The 15078-nt window shown below is 33.9% G+C and overlaps 1 protein-coding gene across 10 annotated transcripts in view; it reads left to right on the top strand.

Moving 5' to 3' along the window:
• RAP1GDS1 (Rap1 GTPase-GDP dissociation stimulator 1) overlaps positions 1–15078 on the top strand; it is a 149871-nt gene that overhangs the window by 118816 nt on the left and 15977 nt on the right. For 6 of the 10 annotated variants that reach the window (XM_082729104.1, XM_082729108.1, XM_082729111.1 and 3 more), the window contains 6 exons: positions 3369–3494; positions 10750–10893; positions 11350–11481; positions 12742–12876; positions 13582–13707; positions 14752–14891. In XM_082729104.1, coding sequence (XP_082585230.1) covers positions 3369–3494; positions 10750–10893; positions 11350–11481; positions 12742–12876; positions 13582–13707; positions 14752–14891 — 803 coding nt within the window. The remainder of the gene's footprint in view (positions 1–3368; positions 3495–10749; positions 10894–11349; positions 11482–12741; positions 12877–13581; positions 13708–14751; positions 14892–15078) is intronic. The other 4 variants (XM_082729106.1, XM_082729110.1, XM_082729109.1 and 1 more) reach the window with 1 other exon arrangement.

Raw genomic sequence — 15078 nt, 5'->3', positions numbered from 1 at the left:
CTGGGTTATTTATGCTGATGTGGATATTATCTGGTTGTATCCATTGGACAGGGCAAGGTTAGGGCCTTCTTACTCTACCATCTTTTCAGTCAACTTAAATCCTAATTTTTAATCAACATATAGACAATTAGAGAGGTAAAGATAGCTTCTAACATGAAAGGTAATGAAATAAGTAGAAGAAATAATTTGGAGGAAATAGAAACCATGCTGGGTAAGGAAAAAAGGGCAGATATACTCTGGTAAGTGAGAAAAAAAAAAATACTAGGAATGTGAAACTGTAAGAGAATGCTAATAGGATGCTATTTTTAAAGAAAGAGGAGCAGAAGAAAAAACTTTGACCATTAAAAGCAGAATAGCTAAAGTGAAAGACAGTTGTTTTGGAGAAATAATTGCAGAAGTAAAGCAGAAAAACAAAAGGATAGAAAATACCGATAAGAGAATTAGGCCAAAAGTTTTAGAAATAGATAAACAGACCATTGCTAAATAACTTAAGTATCACAGAACTAAAGTACATAATTTTCCATGATTTGGTCTGTCAAATGCCTAGTTTAATGGATGAAAATAGACCCAGATCGTGGCATCTCTATTTGAATTTTTTTTTTTTTTTTAAGATTTTTATTTATTTATTTGACAAAGATCACAGTAGGCAGAGAAGCAGGCAGAGAGAGAGGAGGAAGCTGGCTTCCCAGTGAGTAGAGAGCCCCATGCTCTATCCCAGGACCCTGGGTTCATGACCTGAGCTGAAGGCAGAGGCTTTAACCCACTGAGCCACCCAGGCGCCCCCTGTTGGAAATTTTAAAATGGGACAAAGAATATCTTAGAAATTTAAGAGGACAAAAAGTTACATACAAAATACTATGAATATGTAGACATCAGATGTCTCAAAACACTGGCAACCAGAAGAAGATAAAGTACTGCCTTCAAAAATTGGAGAGAAAATGATTTCCAATGTAGAATTCTATACCCAAACTGTCAAACAAGTGTGAAGTTATAATAAAGACATTAGCAAACATGAGCATTTCAGAAAATTACCATCCTACATACCTTTCCTCTGGAAGCCACTGTGAGATGTGTTCCACCAAAGCAAGGAGTTTAAATTAAGAAAGAAGACTACATAGCAATCAGGAGACAAGAGATCCAACAGGAAAAGAGGAATTCCTATTAGGATAGTGACTCAAGGGCCCCAAATGGCCTATTTTCAAAGAGCACCTAGTCCAGATTGGAACAAATCAGAGGCTGCTAGAGTTGGGGTTGGGGTAATTCTTGGAGGAGATGAAATTGAATGATTACCTAAAGTGAGCTTCTTAAGAGAAGATCAGTCGATCAACAGTTTGGGAGTTTGGAGCTGAATTAATGATAAGTACATAGAAAACTAAGGAAATGAAAAAAAAAATAACCAAGTACATAGAAAACTAAGCAAATGAAAAAAAAAATAATTCCAAAGAAACAAAAAATAATTCGTAGCTAATACACATCGTCCTTGCTCTCAAGGAGCTTATGGCTTAGTGGGTGAGATGGAAAAATTTTAAATTTATAAACAATCATATAATTATAAATTGTGATAATTGCTAGTATGAGAAAATAATGGAATGAGGTGAGAGACTAATTTAAATTAGAGGCACAAACTCTAGGTGGGATAAAGCATTTTCAGACAGTCAGGATTTTAAAATATTTGTCTCCTGTATATAGTATTATAAGAAGTGTATTTGGAAGCTGCTGGAGGATGCTTATACCAAATTGAAACAAGTGAAGGCAAAAGGATATAGATAATAGAGTACCTAATACTGGAAGGAAAAGAAAGTATCTATTAAGATAATGATAAAAAAATTCTAGGATATCACCTGTGCCCCCAAACAGAGAGTAATAAATCTAGATTGGATTTGGTCAGAATTCTCTGAAAATTCTGGATAAATTTTTAGGACTTCTGAGGCAGCAAAAGAAATTAAGAAGATAATAGAGAGAAATGGAATGGATTCCATTTGTGTTTTTGGAGGCAGATTCGTAGAGTTTGGTAATTCACTGGAGGTAAAGTTGAATGAGAACAAGTGAGCAATGACTGCTAGGTTTCTACCTGTGTAGATGGATAGATGAACTGTTCATTTAACAACTAAAGGAAGTAAAGGAACTCTGGAAGAAATACAGATTTCAGGTAGTACCAAAAGTCCTAATTTTAGACATTGAGTCTGGATACTAGAGGGGGATATTCACATGGAGATGTCAGGTGGCCAGTTAAATGAGTAGCCTGAAGTATAAAAGAGGGTTAGAGATAGGATTGTATAAGTATCAATATACAGGTACTGTTTTGTTGCTGTGGAAGAGAATTAGATTGTCTGGGATGAGAGGACCAAAAAGATAAGAAAAAAAAAGGATCAAGTCCCAAGGAACTGGAATTTATAGAAGTTTGACAGAAGAGAAGGAGCAGGTGGGCCAAAATTAGTTTGAAGTGGGTTTAAAAGCAAATGCGAGTTCAGAAAGTAGAGACAGTATATGTAGATGCTATCAAGAAACTAGTTTGTGAAACTGAACAGAGATTGGATGGTAGTTGAAGAAGAGTAAAGTAGAAGATGGTTGTTTTTCTTTTTTTTAAAGGTTATTTGAGAGAACATACATGTGTGAGTGGGAGGAGGGGAAGAAGGAGAGAATCTAAAGGCAGTCACCCTGCTGAGCATGGATCTCGTTTCAGGGCGGGGGCAGTGGGGAGGGCGCTCAGTGCCACAACCATGAGATCATGACTGGAGCCAAAACCAAGATTTGGAGTCTCAACCAACAGAACCACCCAGGTGCCCCGAGAAAGCTATTTTTAAGATTGCTTTTTTTCTGTGAGAAATATTAGAGCATATTTAAATGCTGATGGTGGGTCTCTGGAGTGAGGAGAGATCAGAAATGCTAAAGAGGTAGGAGAGAATGAGACCCTAAGTACATGTGAAGAATTGACCTTTAATAGTAGGCATGTCAGGACCAGCACAAGAACATACCGTTTTAATGATCTAAATGTAATGATAAGTCATCTTTACTTCAGCCATGTAAAATGCAGTCTGTTATGAGCAGTTTTTCTTCTTTGACTAAAAGCCTTGAAATTATGAATTTATAACTTAGTAATTTAATTGTTGCTATGGCTACCTATACATTATGCTAGTGAACATTTTTTATAGACTTGAATAAAACTGGGTTGAAATGCTTTCTTTAAAGCCATTTTTCTTTTCAGAAAAATGTAAGATGTATCTGATGTATCTGATAGTTCCTGTACTTGAGGAGTATTTGTATTTATCAGTAATGGTACAAAATGAGCATGAATTGAAAGTAATAAAAAACAACTTCTGCATTTAATTTTGTGTGTTTACTCTAAGATTACCTCTCCTGTTTTGCAGAGTCAAGTAAAGAACAGTTTGCCAGTACGAACATTGCTGAAGAGCTGGTAAAACTCTTCAAGAAACAAATAGAACATGATAAAAGGGAAATGATTTTTGAAGTTCTTGCTCCATTGGCAGAAAATGGTGAGAAAATAAACGCATCTCTGGATTTTTTTTTTAATCATATATGCTTTTTCCATTTTTCCTAATATTACTTAGTTGCCAGCTATTTAACTCAAAAGTCTTCTTTATTAATGACGTGATGTTTTATTTGGGTATCTATAACTTCAGCTACTTATCTACTCTGTAACTATATCTCCATTTGCCAAAACTACTTTCCAAGTTTCTTTGATTATAAAATCTTGGCAAAAACATGATTCTGTGGCTTACACATTTTTATGCCTATCTGGAAAAGGCACCTAAGGGCTGAACTTCACTTATGAAGCTTTGTAAGGCAAAAGGACAGGGTGGACACTGGTAAACTATTCCCATTTTTGGTAAAAAATCTAAAGGGATACACCATAGGAATAAGAGTGAACCAGAGTAAACATAGCATCCCATATAAATAATTTTTCAAATAACAATGTCTAGCACATAATCAGTAAGGATGATAATGGAATGAGGTGGTGTAAGATAGTGTAAGCAAGAACCAGCACAAAGAACAGGCAACAACAGCAAATCTCCAATTACTGGAATTATTAGACATTGACTCAACATAGGTGTGCTTACTATATTCAGAGAGCTCAAAGGAACCTCGAAAAGTTTAGAAGGAAACTAGAAACTATAAAAAGTGACATAGCAGATTTGAAAAACAATTGGAAATTCCTGAATTGAAAAAAATATAATCCAAAATAAGAACCTAATAGATGGATTTAGATTAAATATAGTCATCTTAGAGAACCAGTGAACTGGAAGACAGATGGGAAGAAAATCCAGAATGAAGTATAAAGAGAGAAAAAATAATCAATATACACAAAAAGAGAATAAGAAATACAAAGAGTACAGTGAGAGGCTCTCAGCTCTCACATATATTTTTGGGGGTTCCAAAAAGTGGTGAGGGAAGCAGAGGCAATATTTTTAAAAATTTTGACAGAAATTATTAATGTAAGATAACAAATATTCAAAAACCCAAAGGAATCAAAACCTGATAAAAAGAAATCTATATATCAATACAGTATCTGGAAACTAATGACAAAAATCTTAAAAACAGCCAGGAAAAAAACTGATCATCTTAAAAAGGATGACAGTTTGGCTGATTGCTTATCTTTCAGCGCAATAATGAAATCCAGATGACGATGAAACATCTTCCACATGCTGGGGGAAAAAAAGTGCCAACCTAGAATTCTAAACCCCATGAAAACATCCTTCAAAACTAAAGGCAAGGGTGCCTGGGTGGCTCAGTTACTTAAGCGTCTGCCTTCAGCTCAGATCATGATCCCAGGGTCCTAGAATCGAGCCCCTAGTTGAGGCTCCCTGCAGGGAGCCTGCTTCTCCCTCTCCCTTTGCCTACTGCCCGCCCCTGCCCCTCATTTGTGCTCTCTCTGTTTCTCTCTCTGTCAAATAAATAAATTAAAATTTTTAAAAAAAACACTAAAGGCAAAATTTAAAGATATTTTCAGAGTAAAAACTGAGAAGTTTCACCAACTTTTAAGGTGATTACTAAAATAATTTTTGAAAACAATGTGTAACTGCCAAACTAATGGAAAGATTTATGGAAAGTTTTTTTTAAGCACACCTTCAAAATAACAGAAGAGAGGAGAGAAAAAGGAACATGGAACAGGGGGTACAAATAGGGCATACAAAATATACTAGGTTTAAGTCCTAATTTTTCAGTAATTATATTAAATGCATTTGACCTAAATCCTTCAATTAAGAGACCAATTGTCAAGTGAATTTTTAAAAATCAAGTATGTTTTTTAAAACTTGTTAAATATAAGGAGATTTAAAAGTATTTAAGAGAAATACTCTTAAGGAGTATTTAAAAGTATTTGAGAATAAAAGTATTTAAAAAAATTAAAAAAAATAAATCAAAAAAATAAAAATCACTCAAGAGAGCGTGGGTGGCTGTCAGTTGAGCATCTGGTTCTTGATTTTGGGTCAGGTCATGATCTTGTGTTCTGGGATGAGCCCCACATCAGGCTCCATGCTCAGTGGGGAGTCTGCTGCTCTCCCTCTGATCTCCTTTACTCCCTTCCTTTCCCCGCTTCTACTTCCATGGGCACGTACTCTCTCTCTAAAATAAATATATCTTCATAAGTAAATAAACCATTCAAACTTTAAGAAGGCGGAGATAGTTATATTTAATATCAGATTTAAAAAATCTTAAAATTAAAAGACTTAATAGAGGTAGGGTGATAACAGTTCTGATTCACCTGGGAGCTGTAAGTATACGTTACCTCAAAACATAGGAAGCAGAAATACTCAGAATTATGGAGAGAAATAGACAAGTCCATAAATATCATGGGAGTTTTTAATACCTCTTTTTTAGTAACTGATACAACAAGCAGATAAAAAAACAACAAAAAGATTATAGAAAAGATAACATGATTAAGAAAATTGATTTAACAGACATATTGTGGAATACTGCACTCAGCTACAGGGCCCTTTCTTTTCAAGTACACATGAAATATATAATACACGTATAGTCTTGAAAAAGTTTTACATTGATGTAGTATTGGGCTGAGTGAAATAAATCAATCAGAGAAAGATAAATATGGTTTCACTTATATATGGTTCACTTATATGGTTTCACTCATATATGGAATTTAAGAAACAAGAGATAAACTTAGGGGAAAGGAAGGAAAAATAAAATAAGTTGAAATCAGAGAGGGAGACAAACCATAAGAGACTTAACTATAGGAAACAAACAGGGTTGCTGGTGGGGGGATGGAGTAACTGGGTGATGGACATTGAGGATGCTAATGTGACGTAATGAGCACTGGGTGTCATATGCAACTGGTGAATTATTGAACTTTACCTCTGAAACTAATGATATGCTATATGTTTAATTGAATTTTTAAAAGCTAATAAAAAAAGAAAAAAGTTTTAACCTATTTCAAAGGGTTGCAACCTTATGGAGTATGTGTTCTTACTTAAGTGAATTGTCTAATAAAAAGATAACTAGGAAATCCCTTTATATTTAGATATTAAAAAATATATTTCTAGTACCTCGAAGGTCAAAGGAGAATTATGACGGAAATTGGAAATATTTCTTTTTTGAAGATTTTCATTTGAGAGAGGGAGTATATGCACAAGTGCATGCACAAGTGGAAGGAAGAAAGAATCTCAAGTTTGATCTCAGGGCATGATCTCACGACCCAAAAATCATGACCTGCGCTGAAACCAAGAGTCACATGCTCAACCAAATAAGCCACCAAGGCACACTGGAAATTAGAAAATTTTCTAATAATGAAAACAGTACTGTATCTTAAATCTTATGTGATATAGGTGATAAAGCCATACTTAGAGGCAAGAAAATCTAAAGAGCTGAGATTAATAAAATAGAAAATACATAATGCAACATAAGCATATAATCACCAAGGTTGAGTCTGAGAGACTAAATAAAAACTGGTAAATCACTAATAAGATTTGTCAAGAAAAGAAAACTTTATTCTGATGAAACTGTAGTAATTAAAAGACAATGTGGTATTGGTACAATGATGGATGAGAAGACCAGGATACCTAAAAACAGATGGATGCATTAATAAGTACTTATTTTATTAGGAGAAAAGAACAAGTTGTCAGTGCAAAACAGTACAGAAAGAACAGTCTTTTCAATGAACAGTGCTGGGAATATGGGAAAAAAATACAAATGAAGACACTATGTACACCCATATTTCATACTGTATTTAAAAAGTTTAGGTAGATAATTACCTGAATGGGAAAGTAAAAACCAGAAAACATACCTTTAAAATGTAAGATAGAAGAATATTGTTATGGCCTTGGAGTTATAAAGAATTTTCTTAGGCCACAGAAATCTCTGGCTATAAAGGAAAAGATAGATAAATTTGGCTAAAACTTCTAATGAAAATCAAAAACACCAAAAGCACCATTAAGAGTGAAAAGCACCACAGTGTGTGAGAAGATATCTACAACACACATAATCAATAGAATGTGTACAACTTATAAAAACTCCCACAGATCATTAAGAAAAATGTAGAAAGCCAGAGGGAAAACATAAAAGATTTAAATAGGCACTTGACAAAAGATAAAGTCAAAATGGCTAATAAACCCATGAAAATATGCTTAACTCATTAGTAATGGGGATGCAGAATGGAACACTACATACCCATTGGAAAGTCTAATAATGTTGATGAGGGTGTGGAGTGGTGGGAACTCAGTAAGTGCTGGTGGGTGTGTAAATTGGTACAATTTGGAAAACAAGTTCAAGATTGTATTCTGTGTGATTGAGCAATTTTGCTCTTAGAATATAGCCAGAAACATGTACATGTCCACCAGGAACCACTACAGAAATGTTCTTAGCTTTAGTAAAATTAGAAACAACTCCTATCCATTAACAACAGAATAATGAATGGTAGACTCATATAATGGAAAAAATTATACTTAGGAAAAGAAATGAAGACAACTTTAACAGTAGTTAGATGAATCTTAAAAACATTGATAGAGGGCGCCTGGGTGGCTCAGTGGGTTGGGCCGCTGCCTTCGGCTCAGGTCATGATCTCAGGGTCCTGAGATAGAGTCCCGCATCGGGCTCTCTGCTCAGCGGGGAGCCTGCTTCCTCCTCTCTCTCTCTCTGCCTGCCTCTCTGGCTACTTGTGATCTCTCTCTGTCAAATAAATAAAAATAAAAAATCTTAAAAAAAAAAAATTGATAGAAAAAAGCCAACACTACAGGACACCTGGGTGGCTCAGTCAGTTGACAGGGGCCTTCAGCTCTGATCATGATCCCAGGGTCCTGGGATTGAGCCCCGCATTGGGATCCCTGCTCATTGGAGAGCCTGCTTCTCCCTCTCCCTCTGCCTACTGCTCTGCCTACTTGTGTTCTCTATGTCTTTCAAATAAATAAATAAAATCTTAAAAAAAAAAAAAAGAAAAGCCAACACTAAAAACATGTATTGTAAGGTTCCATTTATATAATAATTCAAAAAAGGTAAAGGTAAAATTAAACTGTAGTTTTCAGGAATGCTTATTTATTTAGTGAAATAATAAGGAAAATTATGAGTGTGTTTACCATAAAAATCAAGGTAGTGATTTGAGAGGAGTGGAGAGAGTAAGTAATACATGATGGGAAATGGGAATGAACAGAGGGACTCCCAGGGATGCTGGCAATGAATTTCTTGATCTTGGTGGAAGTTACATGGTTATTTGCTTCATAGTAATTGATTAAACTAATACGTATATTATGTACTTTATTCCTTTTGTGGCATTTTTTTTTTACCATTTAGAAAAGATTTTAAAGTATATGTAAGTACATAGGTGTTTATGTATTTATATATATGATACACCTGTATGTATGTATACTTACCTATATATGCAAATTGTGGCTATAAAAATAGATGTCCTTGGGCAGAATTGTGTTGATAAATGTGTGCTGAGCTATCTGCTTTGGCAGACTGCTTTGCTGATCCTCCTTAGTAAGGCTACTTAAAGCCTCCCACATATATACGTGATTACAGTCAAACTGTGAGAGAGCTGTAAACTTTAATCTTGACACATTTTAAATTTTCTAAATGCTTTAGATCTTATTAAAGAACAAAGAATAAAACTTGTTTCTCATCTCATTTGGTGGTTTGGCCAAATGAAATTTTTATTGTGACCTTCAGTCAGTTTTATACCAGAGAATTACCTGTAACCTTTCTTGCAATATGTCAAAATAACAGGGTTTTTCTTATATCTGTTTCCTCCTTTACCACCTTCACTTCTGTTTTATAATTGTGCAGTGAATTGAATGATACCTTTGAAAGCTTATTTCTGGACTATCCTTAGTATTCATCTTTGGTTCATCTTTAGTTTTCCTTGTATGCAAAGAATTAAAATTGGGATTTGTATAATTCAGGGTTTTTAGAATTTTAAGGCTTTTTCTCATGACTTTCAATTCTAGTCACCACACATTTCTAGCCCTAGCATTCTGTAACCAAGGAAACGCCCTACTTTCAGCATGGCACAGTGCAAGTGTACCTTAAAAAAAAAAAAATCCGGGTTGAATATTCTGTGTATTCTTAGATAATATTCTAAAGAGTATCAGTGGTCCTAGTGTTGGGAGTGGGGGGGGAACCTAAATTTTTATATCTTCATATTGACTAAAAGAAAACGTCATTTATAAAAAGGTCTTTGATTCTCCCAAATAACAACCTAAAGCTGCCATTGCTATAGATGTGTACATATACAGCTTAGGGAAACCAATGACTAAAATAAAATCCAACTGAAAAACAAGACTTTAATTATTCTATAGAGCAAATGTTTCTAAGGTCTTTCAGTAATTGTCTACATTTATCTTAAGTGCTATATAAAAGACCCAAAGCATTTAGGTAAACGAGTTTAGGTTAAAATACAAAATGAAAGAGGTATAGTACATACTGTAATGGGGGAGACAGATATGGATAGAATATAAAATCTGCGATGAAATAAGCTCTGTAATAAAAAATATGTAAGTTATGAGGGGTGCAAACGATCTGATATGAGTAGGGCTTGCTCTGAAGAGAATTTCTAACAATATAATTGGGATGTAAATTTTGCTGTTAAATACCTTCACATTGCTGGTTATCCATCAGAAAGTTCAAAAGTTATTTTTTTCTTTCATCTTTTAATATGGAAAATTTAAAACCCATGCTGATGTAAAGAAAATGTATAATGAACCACCATGTATCCATTACTCGGGAAAACTTTAAATTAATGAAAATCTGAAGCCCTTTTAAAAAACATGGGTTTTGAAATTCAGAAATTTGTAGATTTATTAACTGCCTTGGAAAAAATCACATTTATACAAATATAAATCCAAATATACTTAGGTATAGTTTGAAATTTACTAATAGCTCTTTACCTTTCAGTAACTTTCTATTCAAATGCCATTAGTGGATAATACTTTAACTCTGTATAATAGGTGTATGTGTTTTATTTTAAATGGTGTGGGTGTTGTATAGTATTTTAAACATGAGCATGATATCTAAGTAGATGCATGATATCTAAAATAGATATCTATTTAACAGTGGAGTGCTATTACTTTGCTTCAAAGTTGAGAATCAGTTGTTTAGGTGCTGCCAGACATTGTAAAAAAAAATGAAATAGAAGTATATAAGGTGTACTTTGTTTTGAAACTTAAATCTTTGAAAGTGTATTATCTAAATCATGCATTTTCTTTATTATAATTCTTTATAATGTATTGCTTATAACAACTTTTATTTCATCTCAAATTTTGGTTATTTTGCTCACATATTCTTTAGATGCTATTAAGTTACAGCTGGTTGAAGCAGGCCTGGTAGAATGTCTACTAGAGATTGTTCAGCAGAAAGTGGACAGTGACAAAGAGGATGATATTGCTGAGCTCAAAACTGCTTCAGATCTAATGGTTTTACTACTTCTTGGAGGTGAGTTATAATTTAAGACAGTCGAAGAACATGATTGTCATATTTATAAAAATGTATTGTCTCTTTCATGAACACTATATACCTTAGGCATTTTCTCATTTTCCTGCCTCATACAATCCTGTTGATGAACCTTAAATGCATCATGGAGAGAACTAGAGATAATGAACCTGGGAAAAAGGAGTCTTTGTTATCTTGATTATCTTAGAGAGCTGTCATAGGAGAGCTGTGGCACCAAAAAGGCTGAAAGTTAGGAGTTTATTTGGAACTTAAACTAGAAAAATCCTCAGCTCTTTTTCCAATCTCTACTAAAAGCTTATTAAAAAAAGAGCATTACTTTTCCTTCTGTGAATTATCATTTGTGAAGTCTGTAGTTATCCAGTAGGATGGTCATATAGGAATATGGATTTGTTATTCTTAATTCTTTTCCTCTTATCTGTTTGTTTCTTTTACCTCTAGATGAATCCATGCAGAAATTATTTGAAGGAGGAAAAGGTAATGTGTTTCAAAGGGTATTGTCCTGGATTCCATCAAATAACCACCAGCTACAGCTTGCTGGAGCATTGGCAATTGCAAATTTTGCCAGAAATGGTAAGCATGTTATTTTGTCCTTTATAAACTGGATGTTCTATATATATATATTTTTTTTAATTTTTCTTTGCCATTACATGTAGTAAAACTGGAACAGTTCAGAAGTATATGTGGTGTACCACTACCTTAATTTTTATAGAGATGAAATACTTTTCTTTTCTTTTCTTTTTTCAAGTAACTTTTGCTTCCCAGCATGGGGCTTGAACTCCCTACCCTGAGATCAAGATTCTCATGCTCTACTGACTGAACCAGCTAGGCCTCCCCTACTTAGCGATTTTTCTAACAAATTATATTTTTTGTGCAATTTAACTAAGTTCTGGTAGTTTCAAGGTCATGAACAGTGATCATGAAATCCTTCTTTGGGTTCTCTGCACTTCAAAGATCATTAAATTTGGGTTTCATTCTAATATGCATCTTATCTGAAAGGATATGCTCTCTTGCCTGGTGGTTGATTTAATAATCTGAGTATTCTTTGTAGGGTTATTGTGCCTTAATTTATACTTTTGTGCCTCTAAAACTTAAGTGTCAGTAATCCTCTGGTTTAGGGTAGAATCTGGTTTAATAATATCTCCAAGGAACTAGATCTTCATTTTCATTTCTAAAGTCTGGAACTCCTGCTCTTTAGTCTAGAAACTCATTCTTAGACTGTGACTAGGAAATATGGGCTTACTTTTTATTTTTAGTTTGATTTTATTCACTTTTAGCTGTGTAACTGTATAATGAATGTCATATTCCATTTTATTTTTGAGGATGATCATTCAGTCCTTATGATGTAATTAATAATTAATAATAGTAAAATATGGGTAACTTGCAGCTAAACGTGGAATAAACAGTGGTTCATTATAATATTCTCTCTGCTTTGTACATGTTTCAAAAATTCGGACATTGAAAAATAATTTTAACATCAGCTGTGACTGCATTCTGTATATTGTTGTACAGTAACATTGGCAGAACTCATGTCCAGTTGACTATAAGTGAAAACTACTGGTAGACATTTTAAGAATATGATTTCTACTTATTCATCTTCTAATATATTATCAGGCTGTATGCTAGAGATTTTTCTTGTCATGACTTCTTACTCAGAAAAGAAAAAAACTCTATGAATTTGATAGGAGAAGCAATTGGAATTCATTTTATTTTCTTGTAGCTCCATTTTCCCTATTGTAGATAATGGATAGGCATCACTACTATAAAATATTTAATTAAATTAATTAAATTAATTATAAAGAAGAAAGAAATAAATCTTTTTGTTTCATTCAGATGGAAACTGTATCCACATGGTAGACAATGGAATTGTAGAAAAACTTATGGATTTACTGGACAGACATGTAGAAGATGGAAATGTAACTGTACAGCATGCAGCATTAAGTGCCCTCAGGAATCTTGCCATTCCAGGTAGGTCTTAAGAATGGTAGGCAACTGTGTATGAGGTAAGATCCTATTGTTTAAGGAGATATTTATTTTATGTGATTTGTGTACCTATCGTGACCTGTCTATAAGCAGACATAATCCTTAAAAATAGCCTTAATGTGTCTTTGGATTAAAGACACTCTGAGTGATGAGATCCCATTATCATGGGAAATAATACAGGAGATAATTAAAGCTATTATTCTGCTTCCTAAAAATAAATTTCTGATTAGGTAAAATAGTATGACTATATGAAGATACAATCCATAAGAAATCAACTTGTTTCATATAACAGATCAATTTATTTATTAATATTGTCTAGAACATCTATATTAACACAGTTGGGTCAAGGACAGAGGTAAAAAGAAACATTTATTAAAGTTGAGGAATTACGCTGTTTTGTAAATAAGACCACGGTCTCAGATTTCCTTTATAAATTTTTAAGTGTTTTGAGGGTAGGTTTTAAAAGCCAGTACATACTATTTCATATGTTGTGCTCCTATAGACAAATAGAATAATTTTGTCCCACCCCCTGGTCCTATTCTTAAAGTAAAGAGACTGCTTTTAAATAGAAAAATGTAATATGGGGCCTTAAAAATAGTAAGACAATAAATATGTATTGAATTGAATGACTACAGTCAAGAATGTTAGCACCTTTCTAACCATAGTCTCTCTTTTTCTCTCTTTCTCTAGTTGTAAATAAAGCTAAGATGTTATCGGCTGGAGTCACAGAGGCAGTTTTGAAATTCCTTAAGTCTGAAATGCCTCCAGTTCAATTCAAACTTCTGGGAACATTAAGAATGTTAATAGATGCACAAGGTAAAAGAAATGTTTTTGCAAGGTACATTTTTGGTATGATAGTGTGCCTTAGTTGAAAAGGACTTGTTTTTAGCTTTCAGAACCATAAAGATAAATGGCAAGTAAAAGGCAAAGAGAGATTGGTTTTAGAGCTCCATTCATTAATTTCCATGCTTGTTATAATTGACTTTAAATGGAAATTGTATTGCATCTCTAGTGTACATATAATCTTGATTTTACATTGATGTATTAGCAGTTCTGAGGGGTTTTTATGTTTCAGCATTTCATACCCCCCCCCTTTTTTTTTTTAAAGATTATACTTATTTATTTGACAGAGAATGAGAGAGCACAAGCAGGGGGAGCAACAGAGGGGTAGGGAGAAGCAGGCTGCCTGCTGAGCAGGGAGCTTAACGTGGGGCTCTATCCCAGGACCAAAGGCAGATGCTTAACCGACTTAGCCACTGAGGCACCCCATTTTGTACCCATTTTTACCTTGTCTTGAAAATCACATTTCAGTACACTGACAGTCAAAATTTTTAAAAATTTATTTTGCAAATAGGGAGATCATTTTCTGTTTACAGGGGGGAAAATGACAAAAACTACTCCTTGGAATGAATTGTGTTTATTTACTTATTTCTAAATTCTAAACCTTTCTCTAAATTGATTTCTCAGAGTCCTTCTAATACCCTTTGTTACAGTTTGCCAGACTACTAACATACTACCAGGCTGAATCATTAGAGTATAACATTGTTTTGTATTTTTGTGTTTTGTATAAAAGTCCACAACTTTGTAGAAAACGCTAAATAGTCCATCAGATATGGATATTTGCAGTTCTTGCTTAATAAGATCATTGTGTTGTACAATTACATGTGTGTGTGTGTGTGTGTGTGTGTGTGTGTGTGTATACATATATGTGTTGTACAATTACATATATATGTGTGTGTGTGTGTATTTATATATATATATATATATAAATTTCTTTCACAGTCTTAAATCTTCACCAGTTATTTCAGTTGGTTGCCTATCAGTGATTGTTTCCTTTGTGGTTTGACTTCTTCCCTATAGCAGAAGCTGCTGAACAACTGGGAAAGAATGTTAAATTAGTGGAGCGTTTGGTAGAATGGTGTGAAGCCAAAGATCATGCTGGTGTGATGGGGGAGTCCAACAGACTGCTGTCTGCCCTCATACGACACAGTAAATCAAAAGTAAGTTCCAGAGAAAACTGTTCATTAAAAAACATATAAGTGGCCTTTTTGGAAATTCCATATCATAGATCCTATATCATAAGCTTGCATTTTACATATTTATATATAAATATATTACAGATAGACCTCAGAGGTATCATAGTTTCTGTTCCAGACCACTGTGATAAAGCGAAAATTGCAAAAAAGT

This window comes from Mustela nivalis, assembly GCF_964662115.1.
Source record: "Mustela nivalis genome assembly, chromosome: 4".
NCBI lineage: Eukaryota > Metazoa > Chordata > Mammalia > Carnivora > Mustelidae > Mustela > Mustela nivalis.
Note: the sequence above shows the minus strand (reverse complement) of the source record. Positions and strands in the feature narration are given on the sequence as shown.